Source organism: Sus scrofa, chromosome 6 (assembly GCF_054392235.1).
Source record: "Sus scrofa isolate SSC_HxYL_T2T_F1_AM1 chromosome 6, Sscrofa_HxYL_maternal_Yorkshire_Landrace_v2.0, whole genome shotgun sequence".
Lineage (NCBI taxonomy): Eukaryota > Metazoa > Chordata > Mammalia > Artiodactyla > Suidae > Sus > Sus scrofa.
Window position 1 is genome coordinate 72,155,231 of NC_139388.1, and position 14,556 is coordinate 72,169,786.

Below are 14,556 nucleotides of genomic sequence, written 5' to 3' on the forward strand. Positions count from 1 at the left end.
ATTTTGGGCATTACTCCATCCAGTTCTCCCAGCAGCCCAGCACAGAGAGAGGGGTAGCGTCTGTCCTTTGTTGGCTGAGCTGAGAGAGGGGTTAAATTACTTTCCCGAGGATAGTTACTACGCGAGCATACTGCGCTCTCTATATTTTCAGTATAAAATATTGAGGGTGATGGTTGAACTTGGGAGTTACCTTCAGTTTTCTAAGTGTGTGAATATCGTGCTGGAGGAGTAATGTAAAAATTCATTTAATACTGTAACTGAACAAAAAAGAACCGAAAGTAATGGGCTGTCGAGACTCAAGGAAATTTTTTCTCTTTTTTTAAAGTTACCATTGTGGGAGTTCCTTGGCGGCCTAATGGTTAAAGATGTGGCATTGTCACTGCTGTGGCTTGGGTCACTGTTGTGGCACGGGTTCGATCCCTGGCCCGGGAACTTCTGCATTGCCCCCCCCCCCAATAAAGTTACCATTGTATACACAGGTTTTTATTTTTATTGTTATTTTTTGTCCATACCTGAGGCATCTGGAAGTTCCTGGGCCAGCAATCAACTCCAAACTGCAGCTGCGACCTTCACCACAGCTGTAGGAACTCCAGATCCTTAACCCACTGCACTGGACTGGGGATCAAATCGGCACCCCTGCAGAGACAGTGGAGGATCCTTAACCGCTGTGCCACAGCGGAAACTTCCTGCACACGGTTTTTTTTTTGTCTTTTTGGGGCCATACCTGCGGCATATGGGGGTTCCCAGGCTGGGGGTCTAATCAGAGCTGTAGCCACCGGCCTACGCCACAGCCATGCCAGATCCAAGCCCCGTCTCCATCTATGCTGTATCCTTAACCCACTGAGCAAGGCCAGGGATCGAACCTCATGGTTCCTAGTTGGATTTGTTTGTTTCCGCTGCACCATGACGGGAACTCCTGTACACAGGTTCTTATTTGAAACCTTTGATTTGATCTCCGTGAAGCAGCCTGAGAGCAGAGACCTGGTCTTCCACCTTCTTCCTGGCTTCCTCCCCCACCATGCTGCTAGTTGGCTCTCTGTAGAGTCTTTCGAAAGAGTTGGGTATGAGGCTTAACTGTTGGGAAGTGGTTAATAATGTCATTGAGTATTGATGGCGCTGCTGAATGAAATGGCTCTGGTTCTTCCTAGTAACACATGTATGTACAGCACATATGCTCCTTGTTAAAAAAAACAACAGCTCCCCGGTAATACAGGTTCACCAGCATATATCTTTCTTCACACATGGGTATTTTAAGTTTTGAAGCACTCTTAAACCTGCAGGAAAATTGCAAGTGTAGCACAAAGGACTTTTTTTCCCCTTGAACTTCGTAAGAGTAAGTTGCCAGCAGTTTCACCATCCTCAAATACCTTATTATGTGTTTCTTATAAACCAGAATGTTCTCCTCCATCACCACGATACAGAATGAAAATCAGGAAATGAGCACCCGGACCTTTCTGCCGTGGAATCCTCAGAGCTCTTCCCGTTGTGCCAGTTTCCCCAGTGGTGACCTTGTATCAGGGAGCCCGGCGGGGGCCCTGGGTCCCCCTGGGTGGTCTCCCCGACCTCCGTTCACCCAGAACCGTTCTCCATGGAATCCTTTCTGGCTTCCATGACCTTGACGCTCTCCAAGATGACAGGCCAGTCATTTTGTGGAATGTCCCTCAATTTGGATTTGTTTCATGTTTTCTCATGATTAGATTTAGGTTTTGCATCTTTGGCAGGAATATCACAGAAGAGCCAGTGTTTATCTTTTTCAAAGATTAGTTTTACATTTTATTTTCTGTTTCCTTAGAGCGTTTCCCAAAGTGTATTCTGCGGAGCTAGCACCTACTGTGTTCTCAACACCGTGCCGCCTCTAGAAGGTAGGATCCGAAGCTTCTGACTTACAGAAGGGGCGGGCGTGGCTCTGAGAGTAACTCCAGCCATCACGGCAGTGCAGGAGATAGCCTGCGCCAGCACTTGGAAGGCCTGGGTTCTGCCTCTGACTTGCTGTGTGATCTTAGATGAGTTACTTAATCCTTCTGGGGGTCGCAAAAAACTACTCCCCTCGTGAAGTTTCTGTGAGGATTAAAGAGGCCAAGGGTTTAATCCCATGGAAAAGTCAAAGCACTGTGCAGATGTTAGATATGCTAATAGGACAGTTCTGTAATTCTAGTGTCAGATTCCAGGTGGCTTAGGCTAGGAGGCCCGTGGGAAAAGCCAGAAGTCATGTCTCAGCCCCCTTTGAACCACTGGCTGGCTGTCGATCTTGGGCAAATTAATCGGAACCTCGGGTTTTTCGTCTGGAAAGTGGGGGTGAGGATTAAATGAGAGAACACAATGTAAAATCCTTTCTGGATGCCTGATATGGAGCCTCGGCAGTGTCTGCTCCCTCATAAATAGCACGAAATAAATACACTCGATCACATGTAGCTCAAATTGACCTTGAATGGAGTGAAGCCGGAGAGGTGCCCCAACACCCACACTGAAGCTGTTGATGGCAAGGCTTCTGGGCCTCCCCACTTTATCTAGCCCTGCCTCCATGTTTTTCAATTAAAAATGGAAATGCAGATAAATAGGGAGAAGTTTAGGAACCTGAGCCTGAGTTGACCTAAACCTGGGTCAGAGTTTTGGTAACATGATTGACAGGGAAAGGGTAAATTGGGGTCAGTAGGGGGGCACCTAAAAATAGAAAGGGGTAAGATTTGATGATCACACACACTCTAAGAAGAGGGAAGGGGGTTGTGAAATAGCAAAATTATATTTTTCTATTTAAAAAAACCTTAAAAAAATTTTTTTTATGGCTACGCCAATGGCATATGGAAGTTCCTGGGCCAGGGATCAAATCCGAGGCGCCCCCCACTCCCCCGTGGCAACGCCGGACCCTTTAGTGCACTGCACCTGGCTGGGAATCAAACCTGCGCCTCCTCAGCCACCCGAGCTGCTGCAGTTGGACTCTTAACCCACTGTGCCACAGCGGGAACTCCAAAAAACCTTAATTTTTGTAACCTTGAAAAAATCTTTTGGACAATTACAACTGAGTTTAATTCATTTCGGAGATTTCCTTTGGAAAAGAATAAGAGATCATACCAGTGCTTGGCACATGGTTGGTGCTTAATGAATATTTATTTTGGATGAAGAATGATTTGAGGATCCGAGGTTAGTAATGGCAGTATTTGCTGCTGTGAGCACTGCACTGACTCGAATGTAACAATATGCGCCTATGTTTTCCTGAATCAGTTCCTAGCCTACTAATTAAATCTAAGCACATAATAATTAGAGCTAAACAGAAAATTGTAGAGCTTCCTTTTAATTTTACTACTCCACGTTGTTGATCAAATATATTCCCAGTAAGAGTTAGCAGTTTGATACACTGTTAGACCAACCGATTTTTTGAATAGTTTGTTCTGGAGGTTGAGAGATTAGTCGTAATCAACTTGATTGAATAACAGGGTTTGTAATTAGTCACAAACCCCAAATTATTTAATTTTTATTAATTATGAGTCAAACTAAAACAGATGCCTCCTTTCCAGGTTAGCGTTAGCCCAGTCGTGATTTACAAACTTCCAGACGTCAGCAGGGAGCCCAAGGAAGAGGTCAGAGACCACTCTTTGGATTTAAATGAAGGACTCGAAAGGCGACATCTCACATTTAGAAATGAAACACGAAAATGAGGATTCTGCTCTTTGCCTCATTAAGTGAATGGGCATTTTTGTACATTTTGGAAAGTTTTCATTGAGTTATGCTACGGCTCTAAAATTATTATTTGGAAAATATCTGAAGTTTGACCGGCAAGGGCGGTTCGGTCTCTAGAATTATAGCTGTCAGCCAATCAAATCATGTGTCAATTTCAAGAGCTTCACGAGTTATTTTTGTTGTGAAGTGGGTTAGAAAATTGTTTTGTGAAGTCATCGATCATACATGCGTATTTTGCTAGCTAATGATAATGAAACGTTTTACTGGGTTTGGTTGACACTCCATTTTGCAGTGTCAGAGTTTAACTGTTGGGACTAAATGCTGAGCTGCAGTTGAAACCATTCTGTCCCTTTTAATGTTAACTCAAGATCCTGTTAGGATCCTTGTACCGAGACAAGGATTTAAAAACCACTGCATGTTTTATCTAATTATTATATCATTTATAGTCATTCCAAAAACAGTCCAAAGCAGTGTGTAATTGAAAACACAGTTTTGCACAGCATAGCTGTGTGAACAGCTCTTTTCTGGTGTGAAAGCAGAGTTAACTCTTTTTCACACTTTAACTAGAAAAACCGAAATTTGAAAATGTGGGCTTTAACATGTTGGCTATTTGAGTTCCTGATATTCTTTCCCCAGTATTAAAATTGCCATCTTCATAATGCACAGTGGGAAAATTTACCCAACGTGAAGTTTCTTAAAAACATCCAATTTATATTCAGCATGAACCTAAAATTCTGGAAATAGCACAGTTTAAAAACTGATTACAGGGAACCCATTGGCCTGTCATACTTCTGTTCCTTTTGAACCCATGGCTGCACATCCCCATAAAGTGCTAAATTTAGAAACTTGATTGAGACGCTGCTTACATAGCCATTCTCCTTTTCCTCTTTAAAAGCCTTTGGGCCGATTCACCGCTGCCTGACTTGATATCAGAGAGGGAGACAGAAGCCTATGCTAGAGCAGTTAGTGTGCTGTTGAGAAGAGGACGCAGTCTCTCCGTCTCGCTCCCTTTCTCTCCCCCTCTACCCACACAGACACACACACAGACACACACACACAGACACACACACACACAGACACACACACACACACACACACACACACACACACACACACGTGCGCGCGCGCGTTTTATGCCCCAGGATAGCCGGCTTCTTCAAGGAGGTTGAAAGGACAGGTAATTAAATACATCAAGTTGAGACCACAGATGTAGAAGCTGGGGTTTGATATTATCTTCATGGTCAAAATTATACGGAAGTCCTTTTCTCCGAGATAGGACGCGCGTCATATACAATGCAGGGTGGTGAGCCGGTTCACTGAGCCCCAGTGTGGTGCTGTTTTCCCAAAAGGTACCCTGTAAAATTGGTCAATAGCAGAATGGAGTATTGATTTAGAATTTCACCTCTACTTTAAGAATCACACACACAGACCATGGGAGATTTTTAAAAAGCAGAGGAAAACCACTGTAGGGGAAGCGAGGGGGAGGGAGCACTCCTGGGACCCGCCCTGGTGTGCTGCACTTTCAAGTTTTATGGCCTGGTGCCTCCCTCCCTCGGGCCCGCAGTGCAGGGAGCCAGCATAAGCACATGAAATCACCGAGGTTTTATGGTGGGTCATTAACACAGAACTTTCAATGAACTTTCTTTAACGCACTTTCTTTTTTGGTTTCATAGTAGGATTTTTGAAAAAGTTTATTTTGCTATCAAACAAATTTTGGATTCTTGAAAGCAGTCACTTTTTAAATTTTTCAAGTTTTTATACTGCTTATTGAAATAGAGGATAGGCATTATAATTCAATTGGTTGTGTAGTTCATGGACCAAAAAAGATTTAGTACGCTAAAACTCTCTTAAGTTCCTCCCTATAAAATAGTTCCATATGATGTAGTAAATTTTTCTAGACTTTATTTCATGCCCAATATTTTCCTGTTAAGATCTTTTCCTTGAGAAATGTTTTAATCAGATGAGAAATGTTTGGAGAAAATTTTCTTAGGACTATAGAAAAGATTTTTTATTCTTTTATGTTTTTCACATGTTCAAAAAATGGACCGTGCTAAACAAAATTGTAGTAAATGATTGGAAAAGTGTATTATTGTATTTCACTTTGAACATTCTTAGCTGATACCTCTCTGCCTATATAAGGTTGTTTAATTGCAGGGCATTTAAAAATCACTGAGTGTGACAGTCAGTTCTGTGGGGACCTAGGCCTGGAGGAGAATTCGAGATTACCTAGTTCTCCTTGATTTGGGAAAACCGAACATATTAAGTAACTTACCCAAGGTCACACAATGAGAAAGTAGCAGAACTGGGCCAGAATCCTGGACTCTGGACTTGGAGTCCCTTTCTTCCTCACTGATATGAGAATGAATTATTTCGATTCAGTCCTCAGGATTTTAATGGGTTGCTCCTTGGTACCCAGTTATGCGTTGCACCCTTTGGCTGCTGGGGCTTCCATGGGGCATCACGCATAACTGGAATGGGCAGTTGGAAACCTTGGCCTCCCTGTGTCACACCTGGCAAGAAAACTTGCGCCAGGCCAAGGGACTCGGTTACAGGAGTGAGACAAGGTATTATGTGTAAATAAATGAATGAACTAATACATAAAGGAAATGATCTCTTTTAGAACGTGTTGGGAAGACTGGTTATCAGGTAGTCGGAGGAACCATCCAGGCTGAAAGGAAATGAATGTTTCTCTCACTGACTTAGAAGAGTTACATTTGGATGAAAGACGTTACAATTGTGTAGATATATGTATGTAAATCAAGTTAATTAAAATGACAGGCTTTTAGATTTAGGCTAGAAAGGCCAGCCTCTGTATTACCTAGACAGCTAACTGCACGTTTAAATTCCTTGTATTTCTAAGATTTGTGATTTTTGTTTTGAAAGGATAAGTCTCATTTGTATTCTAGGGGGTGAAGTCATATTAGTTTATTAATAAAGCAAGTAGTTGTATTTTATTATAATCGTTCCTGAAACACTTCAACCCTTTTGAGCTGGTCAAGAGCAGTTTTCTGGGTTTTGTGAGGTTAAATCATTTTGTCCTTTTGACGCACTACATGGAAGCCCAGGGAAAGAGCCTTTAAGAGCAGAGTTCTGGTTGCTGGCAGCTGCTGGGACGTTCCCCATTCACTGACCTGCCACGGAGCGAAACGCTCAGCCTTAGTTTCGAGGCTCTGCACGAGCTTCCTGCTGCCCTCTGTCTGCTGAGAGCGGGACTGAGGCTGTTGCCGAAGCGCAGCGATGCTCCTGGTCTGCTGGGGACCAAGCTGAGCTGTCGCCTCGGACCTTCGCCAGTGTGCTTAAAAGGAGATCTTCTCTACGATTTTCTCTGAATTTGTTGTTTTCTCTTTATAGATGATCATGGGAACAGCAATAGTAGTCATGTAAAAATCTTTTTACCGAAAAAGCTGCTTGAATGTCTGCCGAAATGTTCAAGTTTACCCAAAGAGAGGCACCGCTGGAACACTAATGAGGTAGATAATTTCTATTTTTAGGGGTATCTTTTTTTTAAGGGCACACTCGTTAGGTCATTTTGCCTAGTGCTACTTGATGTTAGTTTAAAATTCAAAATATTGAACTAGGAAATTGTAAACGAGAAGATACTTAATCTGGATTTGACAGAAATGAACATGCTTCGTGAACTGTCTCTGACTGGCTTGGCTTGAGTTGAAAAATATAAACTGTGCACGCTGACTTACTAAGGTAGCATGAGTTTCTCTCTCTTTGTGTGTTCTTGCATTTTGGTGTCTTGGGTTTGACGGTTGACTCTGTCTGCATCTCAGTTAAACCTTAGTTCTTTTTGTTGTCCTGCATTACTGAAGATCCAGCCCCAGTGTTCCCCAGAACACGCAGCGTCTTGACAGGGTGAGGTTTCTGTAGGACTGGAACCGGGAAGGGCAGGCTTCTTTATTCGCAAAATAGCTCTTGTCTTCTCGGATGGGGAAGGTTTGCACGGAGAATCATGTGGTTTACCGTAACGGCAGGAATTCGTACTACGAATGAAGGCTGCGTCGGGGTCGTCGGCTGTTCCTGTGACATGCGGGTCAGGAGGAAGATGGGTGAGGCAGAGCGAATCAGAGCTGACCTTCTTGGAGGATGTTTCTTGTTCTGGTACATCTTAATCCGGGCTGGGGTGGATTGCTTTGTCATCTTTTTTATCTTGAAATCTGAATATTTTTGTTTAGAATAACACCTGTTTGGTGTGGTGATGAGAATCGGGCCTGTGTCTATCAAGCTGGGCATTCTCTTCCTTTAGTTCAAGTGGCTGGGGTTATTGGTTTTGTGAAGCTGGTCTAAATCCATTCATGTTGCTGGTTCAACACTCATTTCCAAGTTAAGTATAACACCCTACCCTGTGTTGAGCGCCTAGTTTTGTTAAGACTCAAGAAGAAAAGAGTGCTGCCTATTTCCCGTTATTTTTAAAAAATTGTTTTGCTCGGATTCTTGACTGAGAATGCTTTTGAGTTACAAGAGGTATATATGGATGAAAGTCTCTTTACTTACCCTAGTTTACAGATTGAAATACTCACTAGAGCCTCCTAGTTTTATTACCTCGTCTCAGCTGATTTTAAATGTAAGGTATGTATATTTGATTATTTGCATATATTATATTCCCCCTCAGACAGTACTTTTGCTTTGCCAAACATTAGCTAGAGGCCTGTTTTTAATCAGTCATCTATTAGCTGTTTCAAACATTTTAGACATGAAAACAAAGTAAATGTGCTGAAAATCAGTCTTAATCATAGATTGTTCCTCTGCCAGCAAAATAGTACAATTTGGGAGCCATTCATCAGGTCAAAACTAGGTTGTGAAATATTTTAAAAAGTCAGTATGTTTCTTAGTATTCCCTGAAACATGGATTTCATGCCGTGTTATTATTATATGTGAGTTCTAGTTTACTTATAAATCTAACAAAATGTATATTTTTATATGAAATTGGGAATTTAATTATGACTTGAGATTATATTTGAAACCAGCAATTGCTTAGTGAATTAAAATTGGTGGACCTAAGAGTCTTGTCAAGCTGGAGTGCCAGAAATTTCGTTGGTGGATTATTTGGATCGGTGGTTTCAAAACTTTTTTGGAGCTTTGGAGCACAGTCCTTCGGCTTTCACATACTTACTTACCTCTAATTTATTTACATGTTCCGCTTGACTAATGATCTGGATAAATGGTGAAGCACCCAGTGAGGAAGTTCTGTAGAGGACAAGATTAAAAGGAAGACAGGGGTTGTTCTGCCTTTTCTTCGAGGCCCCCAGTTCACAGAGCCCCCTGGGGGCCCATTGATTGGGTCCCCGTGTGCCTGATGGCCACGTCCCTGGGGGGGAGAGCGCATCCCTCTCTGAGCCCTGCCGTGTGAGATGGGGTCAGGGGACCGTGCGTCATTTGCACAAGCCACCGCTCCTGCTGGAGACGTGGGTGCTCCTGCAGGGGGATGGGGGCCCGGCTGCCCAGGGGCAGGGGCCCACGCCCTCTTCTCTTGCCGTCAGTTGTTCCAGTTGTTCCAGTGACTCATCAGCTCAACACCGACAGGAGCTTTTACGACAGAGCTGAACGTTGGCCCATGTTTCTGTGTGGAGGACTTGGGTCTTTTTCTCGTTTCTTTTTGGCTTTAGGGAAGAGAGCGGGATCCTGGAGTGACAGACAGCAGGGTTGTTAATTCTGTAGGTGTCACGTGGTCATGGTTACCTGTCTTGGTTTTTTGTTGTTTTGTGCACCGGCTTGGACAGTGGGAAGAAAACGGTCGGTGCTTGCGTGGAAGCGCTTACTCCCTCCGTCTCGCTGGGTGCTGGCATCTCCCGGGCCCTGCAGCCCGCCGTCCTCAGCGTTGCCACTGAGGCCCGGAGCAGACGCGCCTCCGCAGGCTCGTCCCTCGCAGGGGCTTTGTGACACTTCCCGCGTGGCTCACAGGGTAGAGTGTGGTCCCAGCGCTTTACGAAGGGCCCGTCTTCCCACCGGCGTTGGGACGGGTTTTGCCGTGTTGGGTGGGGGTCTACCCGGCGGCGGCAGCCTGCAGTTGGGGCACAGCGCAGAGCCCAGCAGATGCGTGTTTTCCATCTCACTCTCTGCACCGCTTTTGTTCGCGAACCAGGCTGGCGGCCGGGTTGCCTGTCTGAGATGTCAGCTGTTGGCGTTCTCTGTCGCCTGTGCCCTCTCTGCTCTGCTGGCCGTGTACAGTGGCGCTCCTGGCTATGATCTGATGCCTCTGTATGTTCGAGCCATTCTCTCGCTCAGACCTGGGTGTAGTATCTGTGATTGCCTGGGAGAAGCCGGCTTTATGCTGGGCGAGGGCCTCTGTGGCGAGAGGGGCAGTGAGACTGTGCCCGTTCAAGGACTGCCAGTTCTTGGGCACGGTGCTGGTGCCAGGATACTCTCCACAGCTGTTTCTGAGCCTTGCGAGGGTGTGGCAAGGTGTGTAATGTGCTGTTTCTGAGCCTCGCAAGGGTGTGGCAAGGCGTGTAATGTTTCCTTTTCCAGATGAGGGAGTGTTGGTAAAAAGAGGTGACATAATTGGGTCAAGCTGGCACATCTGATAGGGCCTGTCTCTGTCCTAGCTTAATTTCTTCCACGCGGCTTTTTACTTTCTTAGGGACATTAATTCTGTTGTGTGTTGTCTAGACTTTTAGTCAAAGACCCATAACCCTTAACCATTAAGGCACATGGTTAGTGTACCAGGCAAATCCATTCTGTACTTTAGTTTTGGATTAAAAAGAGTTAATGTAGGGAGTTCCCTGGTGGCCTACTAGTTAAGGACCTGGCATTGTCACTGTGGCTCGGGTCGTTGCTCTGGTGCTGGCTTGATCCCTTTTGTATGCTGCGGGTGCAGCCAAAAAAAAGAGTTAATATAGGACTGGTATTGTGGTAAAGGGGAAAGCCACTAAGAAGGAAGACTCTCAGAAGAAGATGAGAGAGATCTTAGCCACTTAAGCTACTTTTCACCTTTTCTGACTCCTCGGAATAGATGAACTCTCCTGCCCTTCTCGAATGCTCTTTGCAGGTGCAAAATAAATGTTGTCTCTAAAAACAAATCGGTTTTAGGTTATGCTTTCTCAACCAGGAACACTCTTCCCAGGTTCTGAAAACTGTCAGGAAATGATGATGATACTGGCAGTCATGGCGGCTGACTTCCGGTGGGCATCTGTCCATCTGTCGTCTGCTAGTAATCACATTTACTCCGTGAATTAATCCTAGGAGGTAGGTTGTGTGAAGATTCTCATGTTGTAGATGAGGAACCTTGAGCCCTAGAGACATCACTGTGTGGAGCCTCTGTTCTCGACACCTCTGTCCCAGAGAACAGCGCCCAGTAGATCGCCCCAGAGTTTTGCACCAGTCGGGGACTCCTCATCCTTTCATTGGCTTCTTTTTTCATTTCAGCTATTGTACATAAACTTAATGTGTTTTTAAAGGTTTTTTTTTTTTTTTTTTAAGTAGCATTCATTTCGTAGGGAAGGCGTTCTCATTCTTAATTATGAATATCGATACGTGGGCTCTGGATAGGAAAGAAAATATGTTACAAGTAGAAATTCGGTACCGATGCAGGACGCAAGGGTTAGGCTTGATTTTTCCATCCTGGGCAGGAGGGCAAGAGGGTGCTAAACACAAGGCACATTTGTGAAAGAGCTAACCCTTGTTTCATAATCCGTTTGGTGTTCACATCTTCATGAGGTGAACTGTTCGGAGAGTTCTGCATTTTAAGTTAATATTTGTAAGGCCCAGAGCCAGACATCATTATGCTAATGCAGCTTTCTGATTGCACAAATGACTCCTTCATAATTACACATATTAGTACTCCATATATGTTGTCCAGACTGAAATTTCTTTTGTTTAGTCATTCATTAGCTGTTTGACTTAAAATATAACTCCTGCATTCCCCACTTGCTAGGTCTAGATTTCAAATGGCGTTCTTCCAAAGCCAGGCTAATGCAGCACCAGGAACCTTTTACAAGGAAAACGTCTCCTTAAGTATGTTCGCATCATTTTTGTGTGCTGCTAGCTTTGAGCTAGTTATGCTCTCTTTTGTTTGTTTTTCCTCTAATGCAAAATTTCTCAAGAGTAAACCAGAAAGAATTCTAATTTGAATTGATCTTAAGAAAGTTGCATCAGAGGTTTGTAGTTGGTGGTAGTTTCAGAGATTCTCATATTAAATGCATTTTTTTTTTTTTTTAAATGGTAAACGTTTCTTTGTTGGGAGCAGTTCACATGTAGACTCCTAGGTGCTCGGCTGCACCAGACTCTGAGGAAGAAAAGCCCCTTGATTGTGATGCTTTTTAAAGGGAGAGAGTTACCCTTTTAAATCCTGACTATGTGTTTTTCCCCAACTTTTTATATTCAAGTAATAAAAATGGACTTTAAGACTGGAAATTATTAAATGATGTTTTATTTCAGTTATTTTGTTTTAACAAGAAGCCACTTTACTTTAAAAAAAGTTTTAAAATCATTTGTTGTATGGGCACGTATACTTGAGTACTTTTGTGTTTTTAATTTTCCTCTAACTTAAAAAGTCATAGATTTAGGGCTGTAATTTTTTCAGTGATTGGTTTTGCTAGTGTATTTCTGTGTCATCTTTTCGAAACATCGACCCACATTTTGGGGGCATCATTTAAGATTCTTCAAATTTTCAAGATGTAAGCCAAACTGAAAAGTATTTTTATACTCTGATTATGAAGGTGAGTGAGATATTTTGGCAGTGTTAAGGGTTTGACCGGTCCCAGATCATTCTCTGAGGCTAGGCAGGGGGCTTTTCTGGTTAAATCACAGATAGGAAAATGCACACACGCCCAGCAGCAGAGATAGCCAGGCTTTCAGTGTGACACCGTTGGCCTTCTGAATAGAGTCTCTGGTAGCAGATTTGAAAGTAAAAGTGGTAGTTTTGTAGCAGTTGGATTAGCTGTAATCCCTGTGTTTAATTTAGCAGTTAGTGTGAAGGAGGTGAATGCAGATGAACACAGGCCTGTTTGTCAGCCAGCCTGAATCCCTGTAGCTCGGGTGGATTGCAGGGCTGGGCCCAGAGCGCCCTACATACCACCAAGAGCCATGGGTACAGATGGGTTGGCTCCAGGGAGAGGTAAAAGAAGCCAGTCTTACCTGCACAGCAGGGGGCTGCCTAGAAAATTGGAATAGGATGGTAAAGGAATTTTTCTTTAAAGGAAAGAAATTTCTGTAGATCCAGCCTGGTTTGACCTAAACTATTTTTGTTAAATTACTTCAAAATGTAGCACTTAAAAGTCTCTTTGGCCCATACTCAGTGTTGAATGAATGAAATATGTAAAAACATGCAAAAAAGCACAAATTTCTTCGTTCTTAGAGGAGTTCTGTGAATATAAAACTCAAATAGGTATATACATTACATAAAAAGAAACCACAAAACTAGTAAAAATTGGAGTTCCCGTCGTGGCTCAGTGGTTAACGAATCCGACTAGGAACCATGAGGTTGTGGGTTCGATCCCTGGCCTTGCTCATTGGGTTAAGGATCCGGCGTTGCCGTGAGCTGTGGTGTAGTGTAGGTCACCGACTCTGCTCGGATCCCACGTTTCTATGGCTGGCAAGGCAGGTGGCAAAGGCCGGTGGCTACGGCTCCGATTAGACCCCTAGCCTGGGAACCTCCATACGCTGTGGGTGCGTTCCTAGAAAAGACAAAACAAAACAAAAAACCACAAAAAAACCTAGTAAAAATTTATAGTAATAGTATTAGTTAAGTGCAGTGGATGGTGTTGTGCCCAAACTAAATTGTCTCTTGCAAGATGAATATAATACTGACTGTTCTCAGGCAGGTTCTGTTTTTTTCTTTTGTCTTTTTTAGGGCGGCACCCGTGGCATATAGAGGTTCTCAGGCTAGGGGTCGGATTGGAGCTGTGGCGGCCGGCCTGTGCCAGAGCCAGGCAGGTTCTTTAGAAGTTGGCCTGTGCCCTGCAGTTTTCCACCCCTCTCTCTGTTGAACTATTCCGAAACTGCTTTTCGCCCAGCAAGCATTTCTCTAAGTCTCTTTTTAGGCCTTGGCACATATATATCATCGAGTCTTAGGTTCACTTCTGGCTTTTCTCATTAGTCCAAGAACAACTTAAATGACACTACTGGGCACAGGTGCAATTGTAGTCACAAATCACTACCTTGCGCAATGAGTTTGTGTGTTAGGAGATATTTGTTACTGGTTTTTCTTTCTCAGGTTATAAATTTAAGATGTGAGATTAGAACTTTCTTAGTGAACCCAGGGATCTCTGATGTCTTGGGAAGGATACGGAACTAGCAGTCAGAAAGAGGTGTGTGGCTGAGGGTTGGCTAAGACACCTGCCCTGCCTCTTCTGTGTCTTCGGTGGTTACACCAGGTTGCCCTTGAAGACCTAAAGATTGGTCTTAGACCACTGCTCCGGATTCAGAGGCTGGATCACTGCTTCCAGAGTTGTCTGGGCGTGCCAGCTGGGGAGGTTTTTTGGTTTTGTTTTGTTTTGTTTAAAACTCTCTTAATCATCTTTTCATTTATTTCTATTTTTTTTTTTTTTTTTTTTTTTTTTTTTTTTTTATGGCCGTAACCACAGCATATGGAAGTTCCTGGGCCAGGGCTTGAATCCCAGCCATAGCTGCAGCAGTGCTGGATCCTTTAACCCACCGTGTTGGGCTGGGGATGAGACTTGCCCCTCCACAGCGACCCAAGCCGCAGTCGGATTCTTAACCCACTTTGCTACAGTGGAACTCCGATTTTTATTTTCAAGTGTACGATTCAGTGGTCTTCAGTATGGACACAGTTGTGCACCCAGCACCACGATCTAATTCCACGACATTTTCGTCACCCAGCAGCTTGACAGTTTTCTGTCCCTTTGGCATTGGTGGGTGGGCACCCTCAGGGGCAGGCAGCCTTTCTTCTGGGGGCTGCATGTTCTTCTCTGATGT

At 43.9% G+C, this 14,556-nt stretch overlaps 1 protein-coding gene across 30 annotated transcripts in view; it reads left to right on the forward strand.

Annotated features, from left to right (window-relative positions):
- Positions 1-14,556, forward strand: part of CAMTA1 (calmodulin binding transcription activator 1) — an 861,094-nt gene that overhangs the window by 24,846 nt on the left and 821,692 nt on the right. For 28 of the 30 annotated variants that reach the window (XR_014806977.1, XM_084962649.1, XM_084962653.1 and 25 more), the window contains exons 2-3: positions 1,793-1,862; positions 7,027-7,145. The exons of 1 other annotated variant lie outside the window; for it this stretch is intronic. Coding sequence is in view for 25 of the 29 variants with exons in the window: in XM_084962649.1 (XP_084818775.1) it covers positions 1,793-1,862; positions 7,027-7,145 (189 nt within the window). In the remaining 4 variants the exon portion in view is untranslated. The remainder of the gene's footprint in view (positions 1-1,792; positions 1,863-7,026; positions 7,146-14,556) is intronic. One more of the 30 variants, XM_084962661.1, reaches the window with a different exon arrangement.